At 42.8% G+C, this 22,630-nt stretch overlaps 1 protein-coding gene across 4 annotated transcripts in view; it reads right to left on the bottom strand.

The window, feature by feature from the left end:
* Positions 1-399: 399 nt before the first annotated feature.
* LOC143412342 (uncharacterized) overlaps positions 400-22,630 on the bottom strand; it is a 34,097-nt gene continuing 11,866 nt past the window's right edge. Inside the window, exons 3-13 of one of the 4 annotated variants that reach the window (XR_013095514.1) lie at positions 22,499-22,603; positions 18,707-18,797; positions 10,808-10,910; positions 10,575-10,700; positions 10,178-10,333; positions 8,899-8,986; positions 8,647-8,826; positions 8,539-8,558; positions 8,412-8,450; positions 7,686-8,302; positions 5,265-7,296 (exon numbers count right to left, since the gene is read on the bottom strand). Coding sequence is in view for 3 of the 4 variants with exons in the window: in XM_076879879.1 (XP_076735994.1) it covers positions 1,691-3,685 (1,995 nt within the window). In the remaining variant the exon portion in view is untranslated. Of the gene's footprint in view, positions 7,297-7,685; positions 8,303-8,411; positions 8,451-8,538; positions 8,559-8,646; positions 8,827-8,898; positions 8,987-10,177; positions 10,334-10,574; positions 10,701-10,807; positions 10,911-18,706; positions 18,798-22,498; positions 22,604-22,630 lie in introns of those variants that run through there. The other 3 variants (XM_076879879.1, XM_076879880.1, XM_076879881.1) reach the window with 3 other exon arrangements.

Below are 22,630 nucleotides of genomic sequence, written 5' to 3'. Positions count from 1 at the left end.
ATCAATAACTCTTCCATTAAAACGATGTAGAAAAATAGCCACTCCTGCTGAATGAGAAGTACCATGAGATAAATAAATATCACCGCTTCCCCACTGCTTTCTCCAAAATATATGATCATCTTTACTACTGTGTGTCTCTTGAAATAAAAAACAATTCGTGTTAGGCTGTTCCTTACAAAAAAGAAAAATCGCTTTACGCTTTATGTTACTTCTTAAACCTCGAACATTTAAAGAAAATATTGAAAGAACCATTGAATATAGCTTGAAAGTGCTGTAATAACTAGAGTAGGGCAATGGAACATTTTAGAATCAGAATCAGAATGGGTTTATTGCCAGATGTTGAGGTTTACAACATTAGGAAATTGCTGCGGTGCTTCAGTGCAGACAATAAGAATTAAAGTGCCATGTAGAAAGAAAGATATGTGCATGAGATATACATGAGATATATACATGAGAATAAGAATTATGAGTGCTACGTAGAAAGATATATACATGAGTGCAGGTGGTGATCAGTGCCAAACATATATACATGAGAATAAGAATTATGACTGCTACGTAGAAAGATATATACATGAGTGCAGGTGGTGATCAGTGCCAGACATGAAATGATGCAGTGACACAGCGTAGGGTCATGTGTTAGTGGCGGGGACAGTCATGTGGTTATTGTTCATGTGTCCAACAGCAGAGGGGAAGAAACTGTTCTTATGGCGAGAGGTTCTGGTGCGAATGGACCGGAGCCTCCTGCCTGAGGGGAGCAGGTCAAACAGACTGTGTCCAGGGTGAGAAGGGTCAGCTGAGATCCGGGCTGCACGCCGCAGTGTCCTGGAGGTGTACAGGTCCTGCAGAGATGGGAGTCTGCAGCCAATCACCTTCTCAGCAGAGCGCACAACACGCTGCAGTCTCTGTTTGTCCCTGATAGTGGCTCCAGCGTACCACACGGTGATGGAGGAGGTGAGGATGGACTCGATGATTGCAGTGTAGAATTGCATCATCGTCCGTGTTGGCAGGTTGAATTTCTTCAGCTGCCTCAGGAAGTACATGGGGTGGCTGTAGCTCAGGTGGCAGAGCAGGTCAGCCACTAATCAGAAGGTCGGTGGTTCGATCCCAGGCTGCATCCTGGCTGCATGCCAAATATCCTTGGGCAAGATACTAACCCCGTGTTTGCCTACTGGTGGTGGTCAGAGGGCCCGGTGGCGCCTGTGTCCGGCAGCCTCGCCTCTGTCAGTGCGCCCCAGGGCAGCTGTGGCTACAATGTAGCTTGCTATCGCCAGTGTGTGAATGTGTGTGTGAATGGGTGGATGACTGAATGTAGTGTAAAGCGCTTTGGGGTCCTATGGACTAGAAAAGCGCTATACAAATGCAGGCCATTTACCATTTACCATTTACATCCTCTGCTGGGCTTTCTTGATGACGGAGGTGATGGTGGGCTCCCACTTCAGGTCCTGGGTGATGGTGGTACCCAGGAAGCGGAATGAGTCCACAGAGGTGATGGGGGTGTCAGTCAGGATGATGGGGGGGAGTGGGGCTGTGTGCTTCCTGAAGTCCACAATAATCTCCACTGTCTTCTGGGCATTCAGCAGCAGGTTGTTGTGGCTGCACCAAGACACCAGACGTTCAACCTCCCTCCTGTAGGCAGACTCATCCCCGTCAGAGATGAGCCCAATGACGGTGGTGTCATCTGCGAACTTGATTAGCTTGACAGACTGGTGGGTGGTTGGTGTACAGGGAGTTGGTGGTTGGTGTACAGGGAGAAGAGCAGAGGAGAAAGAACACAGCCCTGAGGGGAGCCGGTGCTGATGGTCCGGGAGTCCGAGACATTCTTCCCCAGCCTCACATGCTGCTTCCTGTCCGTCAGGAAGTCAGTGATCCACCGGCAGATGGGATCAGGCACATTCATCTGGGAAAGCTTGCCTCGGAGATGGTCTGGAAGGATGGTGTTGAAGGCAGAGCTGAAGTCCACAAACAGGATCCTGGCGTAGGTTCCTGGGGAGTCCAGATGCTGCAGGATGAAGTGTAGGGCCATGTTGATGGCGTCGTCTACAGACCTGTTGGCTCTATATGCAAACTGCAGGGGGTCCAGGAGGGGGGCCGTGAGGGTCTTGAGATGGGAGAGAACTAGGCGCTCAAATGACTTCATGACCACAGATGTCAGAGCCACGGGTCTGTAGTCATTTAGTCCAGTGATCCTAGGTTTCTTGGGGACAGGGATTATGGTAGAGGACTTGAAGCAGGCAGGCACATGACATGCCTGCAGTGAGGAGTTGAAGATGCCAGAAAACACTGGGGCCAGCTCGTTTGCACAGTGTCTGAGGGTGGCAGGAGACACACCGTCTGGGCCGGGAGCTTTCCGAGCATTCAGACTCCTAAACTGCTTCCTCACATCTGCTTCATGAATATGAAGAGTTGTGGTCGGAGGAGGTGGTGTGAAATCCTCTTTTGTGTGGGGTGAGGGGGCGGGTGTTGCAGGTGAACAGTTTGAAGGTGGTGATGGCTCTATGGAGGGGGGAGAGGTGGGGGAATGAGTGTCCAAAGTGCCTCTATTGTTGGGGTCGTTGGAGGTGTGAAGGCTGCCTGATGGCTCGTCAAAACGACAGTAGAAGTCGTTAAGGGTGTTGGCTAAGAGCAAGTCATCAGTGGAGTGGGGGGTTTTAGGCTTGTAGTTTGTGATATTCCTAAAACCTTTCCACACAGAGGCCGAGTCATTCTCTGAGATCTGCTGCTGCATCTTCTCAGAGTGCTGATGTTGGGCAATGTCCACTTCCTTAGTGAACCTGTACTTGGCCTCTCTGTAGCAGTCCCTGTCTCCGCTTCTGAACGCCTTACTCTTTTCCAGCCACAGCTTTTTGAGTTTAGGAGTAAACCAGGGTTTGTCATTGTTATAACTCACCCTGGTGCGTGATGGCACAATGCTGTCCTCACAGAAGTGGATATAGGAGGTGACAGTGTCCGTAAACTCGTCCAAGCTGTTAGAAGCAGCCTTCATTGTGTCCCAGTCTGTGGTCTCCAAACACGTGCGAAGCTCCTCCACAGCCTCGTTGCTCCACAGTTTTTTGGTCCTCACGACAGGTTTGGAGAGCTTCAGCCTCTGTCTGTACGCGGGGATTAGGTGGATCATGACGTGATCAGAAAGTCCGAGTGAAGCGCGCGGCACTGCGCGATAGGCCCCGCTGATCGTGCTGTAGCAGTGGTCCAATGTCCTCTCCTCTCTGGTCGGGCATTTAATATACTGCTTGTATTTCGGAAGCTCATGGCTCAGATTGGCTTTGTTAAAGTCCCCAAGAGCAATGATGAGAGAGTCCGGGTATGTCTGCTCCGTGTGGAGAATCTGCTCTGCGAGTGCGCACTGAGCTGCTTGCGCATCCGCGTCTGGCGGGATGTAAACAGCGGCCAGGATGAATGAAGCAAACTCCCGCGGAGAATAAAACGGTTTGCAGTGAATAAAAAGATATTCCAGAGAGGGAGAGCAGTGCTGAGCAATCACTGTTACATCTGTGCACCAGCCACTATTGATGTAGAAGCAGACACCTCCACCTTTGGTTTTACCGGAGAGAGCGGCCTGCCGGTCCGCGCGCAGCAGATGAAAGCCCTCCAGCTTGAGCGCGCAGTCCGGGATGTCCTCACTGAGCCACGACTCCGTAAAACATAAGACACAGGAGGAGGCAAAGTCTCTGTTCATGCTTCTCATCAGGTTATTAACTAATAAACCCAGTCAAAGTCAGGGACCATTGAGCAAGTTACCGGCTTAAATTTAGTTGAACAGTTATACCTTCTTATCTAGGTCGTTATAAAGTTCTTTCATTCTTTGATTTGACGACCATCGATGACAGCATATCCGTCCTTCAGGAAAGCTTTGAGCCCTCTGCTCCTTGCCTCCTCCACCCTCGGCCACAGACGTTTGCGGGCTTCTCTGTCTTCCTTACAAAAGTCCTCTCTAAACCGAATCTTCATCTCCTTGCAGAACTTCGCCTCCTTGGACATCTTCCACACTAAGTCTCGAACAGTTCTCATGGCAAACTGTATGACAATCAGCCTGGGTTTGTCACCAACTCGTCCCTTCTGACCCAGCCGGTGCACTGTATCCACTGTGTTGTACAGCTGCTCAGCGTTCGCAGGAATTATCTTGGTCAGAATTCTGATTATTTCTTCTCTCGTGTTCTCCCCCTCCTTCTCAGGAATGCCAGTTAGCAGCAAAGACCATCTCCGTTTGTATCTAGCATGCTCCAGACAAATTTCACGAAGAGCCTCGTTCTCTTTTTTCAGCGTCGCCATCTGCGTTTTAATACGTTTCACATCTTCCACCACAGATCTAACAGCTTCCGTATTAGCATCCACGGACTCCTTTACTTTTCTTACAGCGTCGGTGTTTTCTTGCAGCTGGAATTCATAATTCTTTAAAAGTTCACTTTGGGTGTCGAATTTACATACCAGTTTTTGGATAGCATTGAGGAGAACTGTATTTGAAACTTTGTTTTGCGTCTGCGATTCGTTAGCCTTCATTTTTTTAGGATTTGGACTTTTAACTGGTGTGTGGTGACGATCAGCTTGCGGTCTGTCTTGTGATAAGTCGTGCTGCTGTTCCATCCATTCAATATCTTCTTCGTCGCACGCCTGTTGAAGAGCCGCTAGGTGGTAGCCATGATCTTTGTTAATGTTAGCCATTTCGCCGCTTCGGAGAAGGTGGCTGAGAATGACGGAGAGAAACACAGGGAGGACGTTTTTGAGTTTTAGAGATGAAGTATAACTAGTCTGCTTCTAATTCCAGTTTACTTGATTGCGGTCAAGACATAAAGGAGGTTCTTTTCAGGAAAAGCCTCGGAGCCCACTCAAGTTGAACCGCTCACTCCGCCATCTTCCCAGAATCCCCGGCCCGGGAGTTAAACTGAAACGGTGAATAGGGACTGCTCATTGTTGAACACTCTTTTTTGGGGATGTGAACGCTGTGCCGAGCTCCCACCTTGTTCCAGAGCAGTTTTATATACGAGGTTTCTGTTAATTGACATAAAATGCCCTTTGGTGGGCGTAGCCATTGTAAATAAAATCTATCCAGATAGTGCACAACAAGCATCAGTCACCAGCTGAACTATCACTTAATAACACTGGAATAGTATGAGTGGACATGGAGGAGGTCCTGATCAGCAGGGAAACTGTGAACCGTTTTAAAATATAGTTATAAGTAAAGCTTGGCGTCCCTCCCCTTCTTCATATTTCAGACATCACCAGGAGTCTTTGCCAGGCCTCTGCTCTACTGTACAGAGTATACACAGTAAACACATTCATGTTTAATGGTACATCGTTTTGATCACGACAAGATGAAAAACAGACTAACCCATCCACTCTGCTCTGTCCACCAGAGTTACTCTGTGGAGTAACACGTGGACAGGTTGGCAGTCTGTTACAGGGTTAACTCACACAGACAGACAAGCATTCACACTCACAGCATTATAAACATAAACTCTTCATTGAATTTCTTCAAGCTTGTGCTTCATTCAGTTCTGTGCTGCAGACTGTGGATTGAACACCTTCACTGTGACTGCAGGACGATCCAGACTGGAGGAAGCAGGAAACACAGCTGGATGCATTCCTGTCCACTGTGTCTGCTCCACACTGAGGAGAGAAACACTTTCACAAACTGTGACTGTTCAATAAACCCAAGTATGTAAATGAATCCTTTCTGTCCTGACATGCAAGATTGGACCTTTGTCAGCTCAGATACATCCAAAGCACACGCAGGATGGAAGTGAAGTCAAAGCTCACACTAACCTAACACATAACCAGTTTGTTCATGCAACAAAAGTAAAAACGGCGCATTCGTCAGAAAGAAAAAAAGAAATCAGTTATTCATAAATCACATCCAGGCTGCTTTTGTTGTTCTACATACATTAATATGTCGACATATCAACAATAAATAGGAAATAATAACAATATAATTAGAGAACTTGTATTGGAGCGGTTGCCCATCATTTCATCATATAAAGACAATAATGCTAATGAAACCTGAACACTCACAGGTGAATGTGTTAGCTGTGCTGGCACTGACATGACTCTTACTGATAAATCTGTTTGTATTTGTTTTGACAGAAGAAGAACATTTCTGAAAATATGAAATAATGATGCGAGACGTGTAAAACATTTGTAAGTGGGACACTGAGGCCTCTGGAAACAATCAGATCGAGGCTGTGACCTGTTGTTTGGCTGGGTTCTGTCACATGCTGCTTAAAATTAAAACATGTTAATAAAGTGGTGAATTGTCCGCTGTCAGAGCTGCTACTGTCAGTGTGAGTGTTAAAATCACCTAAATGCAGTCAAATGTTGTCATTTTGGAGAAAAGTTCAGCAATTTTTTCCAGGAAGTCACGTCTCAGTCTGGGAGGAGGCAAGCAGTATATATGTATACTGTATATGTATATAGCGATCAGTAATACAGGAGGAGATACACAATTATTTATTAAACCTAAACATTTACAAGTCACAAAGTTGTTAAGTAAATGGTAAATGGCCTGTATTTGTATAGTGCTTTTACTAGTCCCGCCTAGGGACCCCAAAGCGCTTTACACACCCAGTCATCCACCCATTCACACACACACATTCACACACTGGTGGAGGCAAGCTACAGTTGTAGCCACAGCTGCCCTGGGACAGACTGACAGAAGTAAAGTAGTAAAGTTTTAAAATTGCAACAGTTTTTATATTTCTCAGAAATCACAGCACTGCTGCTGCTGGTTAAGGGGAAAGGTTCAGACCTGATCAAGTCTTTGTAATCAAGTCAGGTTTTAATAAGAAGCATAAAAAACATTTTGTTATTATTGAGTGTTTTTAGGTAAAGGTGTCACTGTAAGAAGTGCAGGATCTGAACTGCAGGGAATGATGAAGCTATCAGCAGATCCAGTTTTGTGTTTTTCTTCCATGTCTCATGCAAAGTTTCAGCTCCACTTGTTTCTTCTCTGGTTGGAGTTTCAGCACTTCCAGGAGGATGGAGGTCTTTCTCTCTGAGAGCTTTATGAACCAGACTGCAGGAGCTGATTGTAAAACTGACTGTAATGATGAAAGGACACTCAAGCCTGTTTTAGTTTCACAGTCCTTCACATCAGAGTACAGATCCAGCAGGAAGTCACTGATATTTCCTATAATAATATCCCATGTATATCTCATAAACAGGGAATGTTTGATATGTGCACACTGATGATAACAGCTCCAGTATCGTCTCTCCTGTCTGCTGCTCTTTCTCTCTGCTGCTGCACAGAATAGACTCACAAAGAACCTGACTGCTTCATGAAGATCTGACCCCAGAGGAACAACACTGGAACAATAAGAAGGAAACATTTAGTTAGAATTTGATGTGAGCTGCATAAAAACAAGCACACAATACTGATGGACTCCATCTTGTCCATGTGTGTCCTGTATATAATGAAAGTCCATTTTAAAGCCATCTTCCATCAGAGCAGCTGAACACTGTTTTTAGACTTTTACTGACTCACAACACAAACACTCATCCTGTGTGTGAAATCACTGCATACTGAACTGTAACTGTCATTTTATTTGCTGTCTGACTTTAGAAAGTAAAACATTAAATATCAACAATACAGAAACACACAGAGTGGAACAACAACATCTAAACTTCATATCTTGTACAACAGCAGCTTCACCTCCTGCTCACATCACACACGTAAAAATCACATATTTACTTACCTTTCAGTCAGTTTGGTTTCAGGATGACATGGAGGATTCAGCTGAAGATTCCACAGTCTGCAGGATTCTTTAGACTCCGAGGATTTGAACAGTTGGTCCCGGTCTAAGAGGATGTAAGCTGGTATAACCCAGCAGGGGAGTATTTCTCTGGTTAGGATGTGAGCTTTGGTTTCTGCTGACACTTTATAAAGCGATAACAGTCCCCTCCAGCCTGTTAAGACTATTAAATACAGGTTTCCACCGACACTGTAGGTAAGGGGTCCCATGAGGTTTTCTCCTAGGACTTCTGCAGGCCTGCTGAACAAAGTTTGTTGGAGCTTTCCAGGTAATCTCTACAGTTTGTACAACTGCGTTGTACACATTCAGACTCATTTCAGACCAGTACATAAGTTCTTGTAATTGTTTATGTGTTTTATATCTGTTAAGATGGCCCCATAAAAGATCATCATAGTATTGGTGGACTGGTGGTGGAGGGAGGATGTGATGCAAGTCTGCTACAGTGTTTTATGAGGTAGCTGGATCACTTTTTTCTCCACAACACATGAAACAGCACAGAAAGAAGTAGATGGCTCACTAAGGGATTCCTTCATTATGGTCTGCATTTGCTCTTTTATCACCTGCACATTTGTGGGAGACACATGAAAAGGCTTCTGTTTAATAAACACACTCTGGTACATCTGTAGAGACATCAGTGCAGCTCAGTCAGTGAACAGCTCACTGTCCTACCTTCTGATGATGCCATCGCTAAACGCTCCCCATCTGTGCCTTTTTTAATGAAATTTAAAAACAAAAAAAACCTTATTATATAAATCAATGTGATGCAGTGAACATGGAGAAAGAGACACAAACATACCTTGTTCTTTGATTGGTGGTCTGTAACCAAAGCAGTGAAAATTATATCAGTGTCAGAAAACATGATGATGCAGTAAATTAAACATTTCCATTGTTCTGTCATCCTCACCTGTTAGACGGAGCCCTCTTTTTTAAGTGCCATAATAATAATCCCCCTCCTCCAGTAATTACAATTAAAACACCCACAGCTCCACCAACAGCTGCTCCCACATTAAAACTGCGTTCTCCACACTGAGCGTCAGCTGCAGATGTGCCTGCTGTTACCAGCTGAAGGTTGAATAGGTGACATCTGGAAGGACAGAGAGACACTGTTAGGGGACATGTACAGATGTTGCACATGTGTCTCTGAAGCTTCACTTACTGTGTGTGTGGCTGACAGGAGTGAAATGTTCCATTAGAAAATGTTCCACTGCTGCAGTCAGAGCACTCAGTGTCTGTGGAGGCGGTTCCTGATGAAAACAACAACTACATGTGTGGATCAGTGTGGAATTCTGTCCTCAAACACACCAAGAAGCTTTGCTGTGCAAACTAACAGCAACACAAAGACTCAATCAAGAACATCTGGACTTGCTGGTATTTTCATGTTTATCTGAACTTCACTCTCTGTGATATCTCTCACACTGAGTCCAAACATCTCTCTGTTGTACCACAGGTCCTCGTCCAACAGGCCTCTGGGCTGCTCAGTGTACTAAATTAAAAAAAAAAACTGGTACAGTTTGACATCTTCATGTCATAAAATTATATAAAATATCTTCATCTAATCTGCAAAGATTTTTTTAATTTTATTTTTTAAGAATCTACAAATTATAGGGAACCATACAGAAGTAAAACTTGAAAAGTTGAACTTAAACTCTATATCTCCCCATTGCCACACAGTGACATGAACCAGTGACTCTGGTAAGAGCAGGGGAGGAAGACTGTCATTAACAACCACAGCAGCAAACACAATGGACTAGAGCTACTCGAACATCAAGCTAGGTTATACGGCTAGACCGCCTGGGCCTGTCTGACCACACATCCCTGTTTACACCGTCTGAGGAGAACAGCTCTCATCTCCAGCAGAACCATTAAAAGCTGGTCTGATGGAGCCTCTCAACAGCTGGATGACTGCTTCAACAGAACTAACTGGGATACTGTCAGACATGGGAACTTTCACTGACGCTGTCTTATGTTAAATAAAGAAATCAGAAGCCTTTGAGGTGCAGGGAGATCCTGCACCTCCTGAAAGAAAGGACACCATCTTCAGGTCTGATAATACAGGTCTCCTCAGCATGGTCCAAGTCAACCTGAAGAAAGGTCTCATCTAAGGTGGGCTACAGGAGAAGGATCGAGGGTCATCTGGACCGTAACAACAGTTAAGTTATAAATAAATGGGAGAAAATCTGCAGGACCCAATGGTGGTCCTGGACCTGTGCTGAAGGACTGCACAGACCAGCTGGGATTTTCAACCAGTCTCTATATCCTCTGTCTGAGAAACCAGTCTGTACCAGACTCAGTCACTACTGCCCAATAGCACTTACCCCAATGGTGATGTTTTTATATGGCGACTGATGTTTGCACTGTTGACTTTAGACTTAATTTTGCTGTACAAATTCTGCGTTACAATGATAATAACAATATTCTATAAAACACAAACCTACCTTTCTGACTGATGTACTGTCCTGGTTTACAGCGTTTGTGTTTCTGCGCTATGTCACAGCTGAGTCTTACAAAAGAAACACAGTGGAATCCCTCCAGTGGTTCACAGACTGTATCTGATGTTGTTGTACACTGCTTGTTTACCCTCAGACCAAGAGCTACCAACATAAAAAGAACATACTCAACATGTTTCATGTGTTTGTGAAGAGACACTGGAGCTCAGAGTTTATTGTTTTTTTGCTGAAAATAAATTTGGTCATTATGTCGTCTTTACGAAATGTGAAAACATGATCATCTTAAATTAAAGAAATCATGGAGAAAGACCTCCCTTAATGTTTTAATTTGATTTTAAACTACTATAACATAAAACATAGTTAAAGCCCAGTGAAATTAATCTACCTGAGTCACAGTTTGTACAGGGAATACATCGCTCCAGGCCATTAGGTTGATCAGTGAAGGTTCCATCCATGCATGGCAGACATGACGTACTTCTATACTCATTACAGTGCATTTTCACTCGACTCCCTGATGAAATCAAAAGCAACAAATTCATTTCAAGCTTGCTTTTTTTTTATTGTGTCTAAGTTGCGTGCTTAGAAAACACATGCATTCGTCATTCAGTTGGTTCTTACCTGCAAGGCACTTCGGACAGCATTCATTTCCTATCTGATACTCTGCTTGATGACATGTGAGGCTGAGAACACTGGAGACTTTCATCAGAATTATCAGAATTACCTGAAGACAGAGAAAAGGGGCCACTACAATTTTTGGTGGCGATTTGGGTTGTCTACCAGAGGCCTGGGAGCTTGAGGATCCTAGTTGTATCGTAGCTGTTCCTACATACACACAAAAGTGAGTATACCCCTCAAATTTTTGTAAATATTTTGTTATATCTTTACATGGGACAATTCAATTCAATTTTATTTATATAGCGTCAAATCACAACAAAAGTCGCCTCAAGGCGCTTCATAGGTACAGAGAAAAACCCAACAATTATATGAGCAAGCACTTTGGCGACAGTGGGAAGGAAAAACTCCCTTTTAACAGGAAGAAACCTTCGGCAGAACCAGGCTCAGGGAGGGGCGGCTATCTGCTGCGACCGGTTGGGGTGAGAGAAGGAAAACAGGATAAAAGACATGCTGTGGAAGACAGACAGAGGTTAATAACAGGTATGATTCAATGCAGAGAGGTCTATTAACACATACTGAGTGAGAAAGGTGACTGGAAAGGAAAAACTCAATGCATCATGGGAATCCCCGGCAGCCTACGTCTATTGCAGCATAACTAAGGGAGGATTCAGGGTCACCTGGTCAAGCCCTAACTATATGCTTTAGCAAAAAGGAAAGTTTTAAGTCTAATCTTGAAAGTAGAGATAGTGTCTGTCTCCCGAATCCAAACTGGAAGCTGGTTCCATAGAAGAGGGGCCTGAAAACTGAAGGCTCAGCCTCCCATTCTACTTTTAAATACTCTAGGAACAACAAGTAAGCCTGCAGTGCGAGAGCGAAGTGCTCTAATAGGGTGATATGGTACTACAAGGTCATTAAGATAAGATGGGGCCTGATTATTTAAGACCTTGTATGTGAGGAGCAGGATTTTGAATTCAATTCTGGATTTAACAGGAAGCCAATGAAGGGAAGCCAAAACAGGAGAAATATGCTCTCTCTTTCTAGTCCCTGTCAGGACTCTTGCTGCAGCATTTTGGATTAGCTGAAGGCTTTTCAGGGAGTTTTTAGGACATCCTGATAATAATGAATTAAAGTAGTCCAGCCTGGAAGTAATAAATGCATGAACTAGTTTTTCAGCGTCACTCTGAGACAGGATATTTCTAACTTTAGAGGTGTTGCGCAAATGGAAGAAAGCAGTCTTAGATATTTGTTTAATATGTGCGTTGAAGGACATGTCCTGGTCAAAAATGACTCCAAGATTCCTCACAGCGTTACTGGAGGCCAAGGTAATGCCATCCACAGTAAGAATCTGGTTAGATACCATATTTCTAAGATTTTCAGGGCCAAGTACAATAACCTCAGTTATATCTGAATTAAGAAGCAGAAAGTTAGCGGCCATCCAGGTCTTTATGTCTTTAAGACATTCCTACAATTTAACTAATTGGTGTGTATTACCTGGCTTCACAGATAGATAGAGCTGCGTGTAGGGCTGCCACGATTAGTCGACTAGTCACGATTATGTTGACTATCAAAATCGTCGACGACTGATTTAATAGTCGACGCGTCGTTTGAAGCTTTGTAAGATCCCAAAAGACGCAGGAATGAGTAGTGGGATTTAAGAGTGTAATAACGGACTGAAACAGAAGATGGCAGCACTGCATGTACAAGGATGCCAGCTGACATTAAACCCCGAAGAAGAAGTAGCTCTGTCCCAGAATTCAAAGCGCAGCCCAGCTCAGTTTCCAACAATGGCAGCAGCTAGTTAGTTTTAGTATTACTCTTATTATTCTTTCTGGGTCACAAAATAAACGTTTAACATATTTTTAGGCGAGAATGTAACTGTGCAAACCTCAAATATCTGCTCAGTTTATCAAGACACCACATATTTTCAAAAGCGCTCCGACGTTTTCGGAGACGTCTGTTACCCACTAGCTCGATAGCTAGCCGGGGGCAAAGCTCACTAAAGCCGGTGAGAACCCCGGACTCCGGTCAAATCGTTTTCAAACCCACCGCCGTCTTTCGCTATTCAGGTTAAACATATACAAGTCACTTAGATAACTTTAAAATGTTATTGTTTGGCTCTTTTTTAGTATTTTATTTATTCCTGAGTAAATCGGTTTGGCTGAGATTAAAGTTATAGTTTTTAACACAGCTGAATAAACGTCAAGCAGACAACTGATTATCAGAAGTGTGAGATGCTCGAGAATATATTCCAGTGTCCCGTTATAGTTTAGATAGCAAGGAGTTAAACTTCACCGAAACAATCTGTAAATTTCATTAAAATTTAATAAACTATCATCTTGCCTTTATTTTTAGTTAGCACATACCTTAAACACTTAAAGCTGTAAGCTAATGATAGTTATATAAGAGCAGATGCTGCTGGTGCAATAAGCTGTACGTTTTACGTCCAATGGATGCATGCTCTGATTAGTCGACTAATCGCAAAAATAATCGGTGACTAGTCGACTATCAAAATAATCGTTTGTGGCAGCCCTAGCTGCGTGTCATCTGCATTGCTGTAAAAATTTAAGTTATGTCTTCTAATGATACTGCCTAGGGGAAGCATGTATAATGTAAACAGAATTGGTCCTAGCACCGAACCCTGTGGAACATCATAATTGACCTTAGTGTGTGAAGAGGACTCTCCATTTACATGTACACATTGGAGTCTATTAGATAGATATGATACAAACCACTGCAGTGCAGTACCTGTAATACCTACAGCATGTTCTAATCGCTCTAATAGGATATTATGGTCGACAGTATCGAACGCTGCACTAAGGTCTAGCAGGACAAGCACAGAGATGAGTCCACTGTCAGAGGCCATAAGAAGATCATTTGTAACCTTCACTAAAGCTGTTTCTGTGCTGTGCTGAGCTCTGAAACCTGACTGAAATTATTCAAATAAGCCATTCCCCTGCAGATGATCTGTTAGCTGTTTGACAACTACTCTTTCAAGGATTTTTGATATGAAAGGAAGGTTGGAGATTAGCCTATAAATTAGTTAAGACTGCTGGGTCTAGAGATGGCTTTTTGAGTAAAGGTTTAACTACAGCCAGCTTGAAGGCCTGTGGTACATAGCCAATTATTAGAGATCATATTTAAGATCGAAGAATTAATTAATGGCAGGACTTCTTTGAGCAGTTTTGTAGGAATGGGGTCTAAAAGACACGTTGATGGTTTGGAGGAAGTAATTATTGAAGTTAACTCAGAAAGATCAATTGGAGAAAAAGAGTCTAACTTAACATCAATGGTACTAAGAGTAGCTGTAGATAATATTACATCTGTGGGATGATTACTGGTAATTTTTTCTCTAATGATAAGAATTTTATTTGTGAAGAAGTTCATGAAGTCATTACTAGTTAACGTTAAAGGGATTGTTGGCTCAAAAGAGCTCTGACTTTTTGTCAGCCTGGCTACAGTGCTGAAGAGAAACCTGGGGTTGTTCTTATTTACTTCAATCAGTGATGAATAGTAAGATGTTCTGGCTTTGCGGAGGGCTTTCTTATAAAGCAGCAAACTATTTCTCCAGGCTAAATGATGATCCTCTAAATTTGTGACACGCCATTCCCTCTCCAGCTTACGAGTCATCTGCTTTAGGCTACGTGTTTGACAATTGTACCACGGGGTCAGGTACTTCTGATTTGAGACCTTAGTTTTCACAGGAGCTACAGTATCCAGAGTCATACGTAGTGAGGAGGTGAAATTATTAACAAGATAATCGACCTCTGTTGGAGTAGCATTCAGATAGCTGCTCTGCTCTATGTTGGTACAGGCCATTGAAGATGATAACAGTGGGTGGATTATATTCTTAAACTTAGTTACAGCACTTTCAGAAATACATCTACTGTGATAAAGTCTACTCGCCACCGCTGTGTAATCAATTATTGTAAATGTAAATGTTATCAGGAAATGATCAGACAGGAGAGGGTTTTCAGGAAACACTGTTAAATGTTCAGTTTCTATGCCATATGTTAAAACAAGATCTAGAGTGTGATTAAAGTGGTGGGTGGGTTCTTTTACATTTTGAGAGAAGCCAATTGAGTCTAATAACAGACTAAATGCCATGTTGAGGCTGTCACTTTTAGCATCTACATGGATGTTAAAATCACCCACAATAATTATTTTATCTGAGGTGAGCACTAAATCAGATAAAAAGTCTGAGAAATCAGACAGAAAGTCTGTGTAAGGCCCAGGTGGACGATAGATGATAACAAGTAAGACTGGTTTCTGAGTTTTACAGCTGGGGTGGACAAGGTTAAGCATCAGGCTTTCAAATTAATTAAAAGTCTGTCTTGGTCTTTCGTTAATTAATAGGCTGGTGTGAAAAATTGCTGCCACACCGCCCCCTCGGCCTGTGCTTCAAGATTTCTGGTAGTTAGAATGACTCGGGGGTGTTGATTCATTTAAACTAACATAATCATGCGGCTGCAACCAGGTTTCTGTAAGGCAGAGTAAATCGATTTGTTGATCAATTATTAAGTCATGTACTAACAGAGACTTGGAGGAGAGAGACCTAATATTTAATAATCCACATTTCACTGTTTTACTCTTTGGTTCAGATGTGGATACTGTATTGTTCTTTCTTTGTGATTTTTTATGTTTAAGTTGTTTATTGCTGGTTTTTAGTTGTTTTTTGTCTGTTTGGGAGCTGACACAGTCTCAATGGAGATGGGTTTTTGGGGGGGCAGCAGGAGGAGAGAAGCTGCAGAGAGGCGTGTAAGACTGCAACTCTGCTTCCTGGTCCCAACTCTGGATAGTCATATTTTGGGGGGTTTAATAAATTTGTCCATATTTCTAGAAATGAGAGCTGCTCCATCCAAAGTGGGATGGATGCCGTCTCTCCTAACAAGACCAGGTTTCCTCCAGAAGGTTTGCCAATTATCTATGAAGCCCACATCGTTTCTGGGACACCACTCAGACAGCCAGCAATTTAAGGAGAACATGCGGCTAAACATGTCACTCCTGGTCTGACTGGGGAGGGAGACCAGAGAAAACTACAGAGTCCGACATTGTTTTGGCAAAATTACACACCAATTCAATATTGATTTTAGTGACCTCCGATTGGCGGAACCGGGTGTCATTACTGCCGACATGAATTATGATTTTACTGAATTTACGTTTTAAATTTCCCTCAACGTCGCCTGCTCTGGCCCCTGGAAGACAATTGACTATGGTTGCCGGTGTCTCTAGCTTCACATATCTGAGAACAGAATCACCAATTACCAGAGTTTGACCCCCAGCGGGTGTGTCACCGAGTGGGGAAAAATGGTTCGACACATGAACAGGTTGATGGTGTACCTGGGGCTTCTGTTTAGGACTATGCTTCCTCCTCACCATCACCCAGCCGTCCTCCTTCCCCAGCTGCTTGGGGTCTGCCGGGGAACAGCTAGCGGGGCCTACGCTATCTTTGGCTGCACCAGCTACAGGGGCCTGGCTAGCTACGGGTGAATGAAGGGTGCGAAGCAGAGTCTCCAATTCAGTAATCCTGGCCTCCAGAGCTGCAAATATGCTACATTTGTTACAGGTATCATTACTGCCAAAGGAGGCCGAGGAGTAGCTAAACATCTGACACAATGAGCAGGAAAGTGCAGGAGGGACAGGTGAAGTAGCCATGGTGCTAACGAGTCGGCTACGAGCTAAGCTAGCGAAACAGTACAGAGACAGTGAGTGAATACTTTGGCTATAAATTAGGTAGTGAGTACAGAGAAAGTGTGCTTCAGATGAAGCACGTGAAGATTATACTATGAAAACAGAATGTATTTAAAAGTTTTAAATTAGATTGCTAAGCAGATAAGCTACTCAGAAACACCACTGTGTTTGAGCAGGAAGAGGAAGTGATACTCTACCACAGAGCAAGCGAACACCAAGTGACAGCGCCACCAAGAGTCAACAAGTTAACACTCTAAGAGAAGATATGACACTTTGATACAATGTGAAGCAGTTGGTGTACAGCTTGTATAACAGTGTAAATTTGCTGTCCCCTTAAAATAACTCATACAGCCATTAACATCTAAACCGCTGGCAACAAATGTGAGTACACCCTTAAGTGAAAATGTTGGGGTTGTTATCATGTTGGAATACTGTCCAGTGGCCCAGTTTCTGAAGGGAGGGGGATCATGCTCTACTTTACTTAAGTATGGCACAGTACATGTTGGCATTCAGGGTTCCCTCAATTAACTGTAGCCCCCCAGTGCCAGCAGCACTCATGCAGCCCCAAACAATGTCATCCCAAACACCATGCTTGACTGTAGGCAAGAAACACTTACCTTTGTACTCTTCACCTGGTTGCCTCCACAAACCCCTGACACCAACTGAGCCAAATAAGTTTGCCTTGGTCTCATCAGACCACAGGTAATCCATGTCCTTAGTCTGCTTGTCTTCAGCAAACTGTTTGCGGGCTTTCTTGTGGATTATCTTTAGAAGAGGCTTCCTTCTAGGACAACAGCCATTTGATGCAGTGTGCTGCGTATGGTCTGAGCACTGACAGGCTCAACCTCCACACCTTCAGCCACTGCAGCAATGCTGGCAGCATTTATACATCTATTTTCAAAAGACAACCTCTGGATATGACGCTGAGCACGTGCACTCAACTTCTTTGGTTGACCATGGCAAGGTTTGTTCTGAGTGGAACCTGTCCTGTTAAACCGCTGTATGGTTTTGACCGCTGTGCTGCAGCTCAGTTTCAGGGTGTTGGCATTATTTTTATATCCTAGGCCATCTTTATGTAGAGCAACAATTCTTATTTTCAAACCCTCAGAGAATTCTTTGCCATGTTAAACTTTCAGTGACCAGCATGAGAGGGTGTGAGAGCAATAACACCAAATTCAAACACATCTGTTTCCCCATTTGCACCTGAGACCTTGTAACACTAACGAGTCACATGACACCAGGGAGGGAAAATGGCCAATTGGGCTCAGTTTAGACATTTTTACTTAGGGGTGTACTCACTTTTGTTGCCAGCGGTTTAGGCAATAATGGCCGTATGTTGAGTTATTTTGAGATAACAGCAAATTTACACTGTTAAACAAGCTGTAGACTGACTACCTTACATTGTATCAAAGAGTCATGTCTTCAATGTTGTCCTACTAAAAGATGTAATAAAATATTTACAAAAATGTGAGGGGTGTACTCTACATATTGTTTTTTTTTCTTGAAGATATTTGTTTGCCGACCCACTTTCAGACATTGTTTCACAAATTGAAATCTTAGGCCATGATTGAACATTAATATCTCAAAAACTAGTAAAATTAAAACCCCAAAATGCTTAATGATCATTCTCAACCGGCTCACTACCTCCCGCTTTTGGCCTAGGCTGTCACTTGAGCCCCTTTTCCATTAGTAAAAAAGGAGCTCCTCTGCCGGCGTTCAAACCAATCTGAACGATACTAAAATGTGACATCGTGAGACTGCATGCCACTGATTGGTGTCACTCAACGAGTCATAAGAGCATCTCAAGAAAATTAAAACTGCCAATTTCTGAAATCCGTGAATGAGGGAAATGGCTGCAAAAACAAGGCCCTGTTCCCCTAGTCTGACGAAAGTCACAGACCAAGCATCAGATATATTCTTGCCTCAACGTCCACCTTTGTTGTAGCATTTGTGTCACATACTAATTACATCACGGGGCACACAGTAGCATTGCTGTGACAATCATGCACATTAGGAGGTACTGGATTGCAATACAAAACCAGCCAATCTTATTCAAGTTGTGGCGTGTCGATCTGAGTAGATCGCTGGTTTGAGCGTGGAGTCAAGGAGGCCCTTTACATGAAAAGGAAACAACCATCTCCGAATCGAGGAGGGGGCCTAAGGGTAGATCTTTCTTCATCTTACAATGCTGTGATGTATCTTAAGAGTGCGTACCAGAAATGCGGCAACATTCACAGGTTTCCTTTTGGAGACATCTGATCTGGCAGGCTCAAAGTTTCCTTGGTCCAAAAGACGAAACCTGTCCCTGGAGATTTGAGATGATGGAGTGTTAACAGGAAGAACAGCTGGACAAACACAAAGATTTTTTTTTTGTTTTGTTTTTTATTAATCTACAGTCTTTTGTCATCCATCCTCACATGCAGACTCTTAATATCCACACAACAGACAAAAGATATGGTTAGTACAAAATAATAAAAGCAAAATAATATTTTTAATTTGGAGCATCATGTAACTCAGAAGTGACACAGCTATGACTTGTTCATCTGAGTGAACAAATCTGTTCCTAATCCTTGATGTTCTGTACTCTGGAAACAGAAGCCAAGGAGAACGAACTGAAAGTCAGTGTGCACAGGGATCCTGATTCAGCATGGATTTACTTTTCCCACATCCCTCTGATCGATATTAAAGAGTTCAATGTGAAACGTAAAACTTCCACGACGCTTTGAAAATCTTGGTGACAAAGTAAAGAGTTATGGTGAAGTTTACCAAATTATCTCATGGAACTGTTTGTTTGGACGAGTGGATTCATTTAACAGGAGAGGTTAGACGCATCAAGCTAAGGTTTCATTCATCAGGATTGCCATCTAAAGTTTAACAGCTTGCTCTGCATTGGCTGCTCTGAAGTCCAAAAGTGTCTTTTGAATTTTTCACCTACATGGGAGGCCAAAGCATCTCAATCTGAATGAGTCTGAATCTGAAGTACTGATTTTAATTAGGTCGTGCCAAAACCTTCATTTTATTTTTATATGTCATTCAGAGGTGAATAGCTGCTGTGTTTTGTATCACTGTGCTGCTGCCCGAGTGCTTTTGAGCTTCAGGACATAATCAGATGTGTGGACATTCTCCTTCAGGGTTTTCTGGTAGAGAGCAGAATTCATGGTTTCATCAGTTATAACAGAGCAGCCCAGACCATCCACACTACCACCACTGTGTCTGACTGCTGCTGCGATGTTCACTTTCTGAAATGTCATTATTTTGATGCCAAATGTAACGGGACTCAAACTTTCCAGAAAGTTCCACTTTTGTCTCGTCAGTCCATAGAATATTTCTGAGAAACCCCAGGAAAATCTATGTTTCTTGGCAGATGTGACACGAACCTTTCCTCCTTGAACTATTCATTTTTGCCCAGTCTCTTTCTTATTGTTGAATCATGACTTTTGACCTTAACCCTATTGTAGGGTCTATCTTACTATATAAAGCCCCTTGAGGCAACTGTTGTTCTGACTTAGCGCTGTATGAAATTGAATTAACTGAGCCAAGTGATGTCTACAGGTCTACAGATGTAGTTCTGGAGTCTTCTTTGACCTCCTGGATGAGTCGTTGATGGTTCCTTGGAATAGTTTTATATTTTCTTCAATAAGAGCAGAAAGCAGTGTTGCCAACTCCTCAGTAAGGAAAATCACTATTGGCTGTCCTAAAAGTTGCTAGAAGTCGCTAAATGACATCATCGCGCAATTTGCATAATTGGTCATGCTAATGTATGGTAACCTACGCTGTTGGAGAGAGAAATAACATTGTGGAAGAGACATAAAGTGAGTAAAAAACGTCCTAAATGCAGTTAGAATTTATCTAGAACTACAAATTAAATTTCTTGTAGCAATTATTGTTTTTTTTAATGTCACAATTCCAACCCTGCTCCTTTATCCGGGCTTGGACCGGCAAAAGTGACCCAAAATAGGCGCTCTTTTGGAGTTACTTTGTGTGTGTGTTTATGAGTAGTTTTAAACCTTGAGATCCACAAAACAGCATAACAGTGAAAGAAGAACTGATTGCGTTACAGACAGTGCGGGAGCAGCGACTTCGCTCATGTGCGATTCATTTGCAGTTTCGACGCATTGGGGTGAACATCTCCTACACTGATAGCAGCTGCATGAAGACTATCCTCCGCCTGTGAGCGCTTTGGTACGGGCAAGGTGCCAACGGCAGCAACCGCTGCTTGTTGAGAGTAAGAGCAATACGCGCTTTCACGTCAAAAAGTCGTCATAAATAAGTCTCCAGTAACACCAGAAAAAGTCGCCAGATTTGTCGCTAGTCGCTTTTTAGAAAAAAAGTCACTAAGGGGGGTCTGAAAACCCGCTAAATATAGCGACAAAGTCGCTAACTTGGCAACACTGGCAGAAAGGCTCTGCAGTCAGCTGGAAACTGGAGAGAACCAATCATAGTAAGCTACAGGCCAAACAACAGCTGAGCTTCACATACGAACACAGGAGTGTGTGTATGGGCTCAAAATGTGGTCATAAATATTTTGTACTTGTAAAAAAGATTTGTATGTGTAAAAAAGATTTGTGTGTGCGTAAAAAAGATTTGTATGTGTAAAAAGAATTTGTGTGTGCGTAAAAAAGATTTGTATGTGTAAAAAAGATTTGTATGTGTAAAAAGAATTTGTGTGTGCGTAAAAAAGATTTGTATGTGTAAAAAAGATTTGTGTGTGGACTTAGAAAAAAAACCCCTGCAAGTTACAAGTACGGATTTTTGACCCCATTTTTCTACCCTTCATCTGATTGGTCAATGTCATGTCAATCACAAATGTAACAATCCAATCAGAGAACAGATGGGTTAGGCTGTCGGAGGGGAGCTTTTTTGAACTGCAGGTCCTTGAAGGGTGATACCGTTTGAAGCTGGAGGATCGCTATATAAATATCCGATAGCAGCTAGGTCCCCTAACTTTCAGTAGCTGTTGAAAGGAAAAAGTTGTGGTATATCAGTGGTTAGAAATAACATTATTACTTTAGGATTAGTTTAACACAAAGTCAGGGCTGACCCAGGACCATTGCTGTGAGTCACAGTGCGCAGCATAAAAGTCCTTTCACATCGGATGCAGGATACGCTGCTAATGCTAACTGCTAATGCTAACTGCTAACTAAAAGCAAAGGATCCAGAATTTGTTACGCTGGCTGCTGGGCTCTGTGGGTTTTTGCAGCAGCTCTACCTGTACTAGATGCACCTGCTCCTTGTCTTTTCTATCTCTGACTTTATGTCCTCTACAAGAGTTTTTTTTTTTTTGCTAGTTCTTCAAATGTTCAATAAAAACATGTATGCTAATTCATAACGAAGAAAGCTTTGTAATGAAGACTGTCATTTCCAAAACACTGCCCGCCCCCACCCCGCGGTCCGCAGCGCTGTTGAAAAGGCTGTGGAAGTCCCTGTATTAAACACGTAGACCTCTGACACAAAAATCACCAAACTCGGACGACCACAGACTGTTTTCCTTCGTGGTGATGAAGGAAAACGCTGGGTTGGCATGTAAAAGGGCATTTATTCCCTTCAAAGACCTGCAGTTCAAAAAAAGCGCCCCTCGACAGCCAAACCCATCTGTTCTCTGATTGGATTGTTACATTTGTGATTGACATGACATTGACCAATCAGATGAAGGGAAGAAAAATAGGGTCAAAAATCCGTACTTGTAACTTGCAGGGGTTTTTTTCTAAGTCCACACACAAATCTTTTTTACGCACACACAAATCTTTTTTGCACACACAAATCTTTTTTACACATACAAATCTTTTTTACGCACACAAATCTTTTTTACACATACAAATCTTTTTTACGCACACGCAAATTCTTTTTACACATACAAATCTTTTTTACGCACACACAAATCTTTTTTACACATACAAATCTTTTTTACAAGTACAAAATATTTATGACCACATTTTGAGCCCATATGTGTGAGAAAGAATTTTTTCACAAACACCGAGTCAGGAACAACATTTAGACACACATTACCTTTCTGCAGTAGCAGGACCTTGTCCTCTGTCAAAATTTATAAGCTCTTGTAATGACTTGGTGCGCTTTAAGGACGCAGTCCTATTTTCAGTTACAGGACACATCCTGACAGAAAGAAAAACAAAAACACAC

This window comes from Maylandia zebra, linkage group LG23 (assembly GCF_041146795.1).
Source record: "Maylandia zebra isolate NMK-2024a linkage group LG23, Mzebra_GT3a, whole genome shotgun sequence".
Lineage (NCBI taxonomy): Eukaryota > Metazoa > Chordata > Actinopteri > Cichliformes > Cichlidae > Maylandia > Maylandia zebra.
The sequence above is the reverse complement of the archived record's forward strand: the minus strand, read 5'-3'. Positions and strand labels throughout refer to the sequence as shown.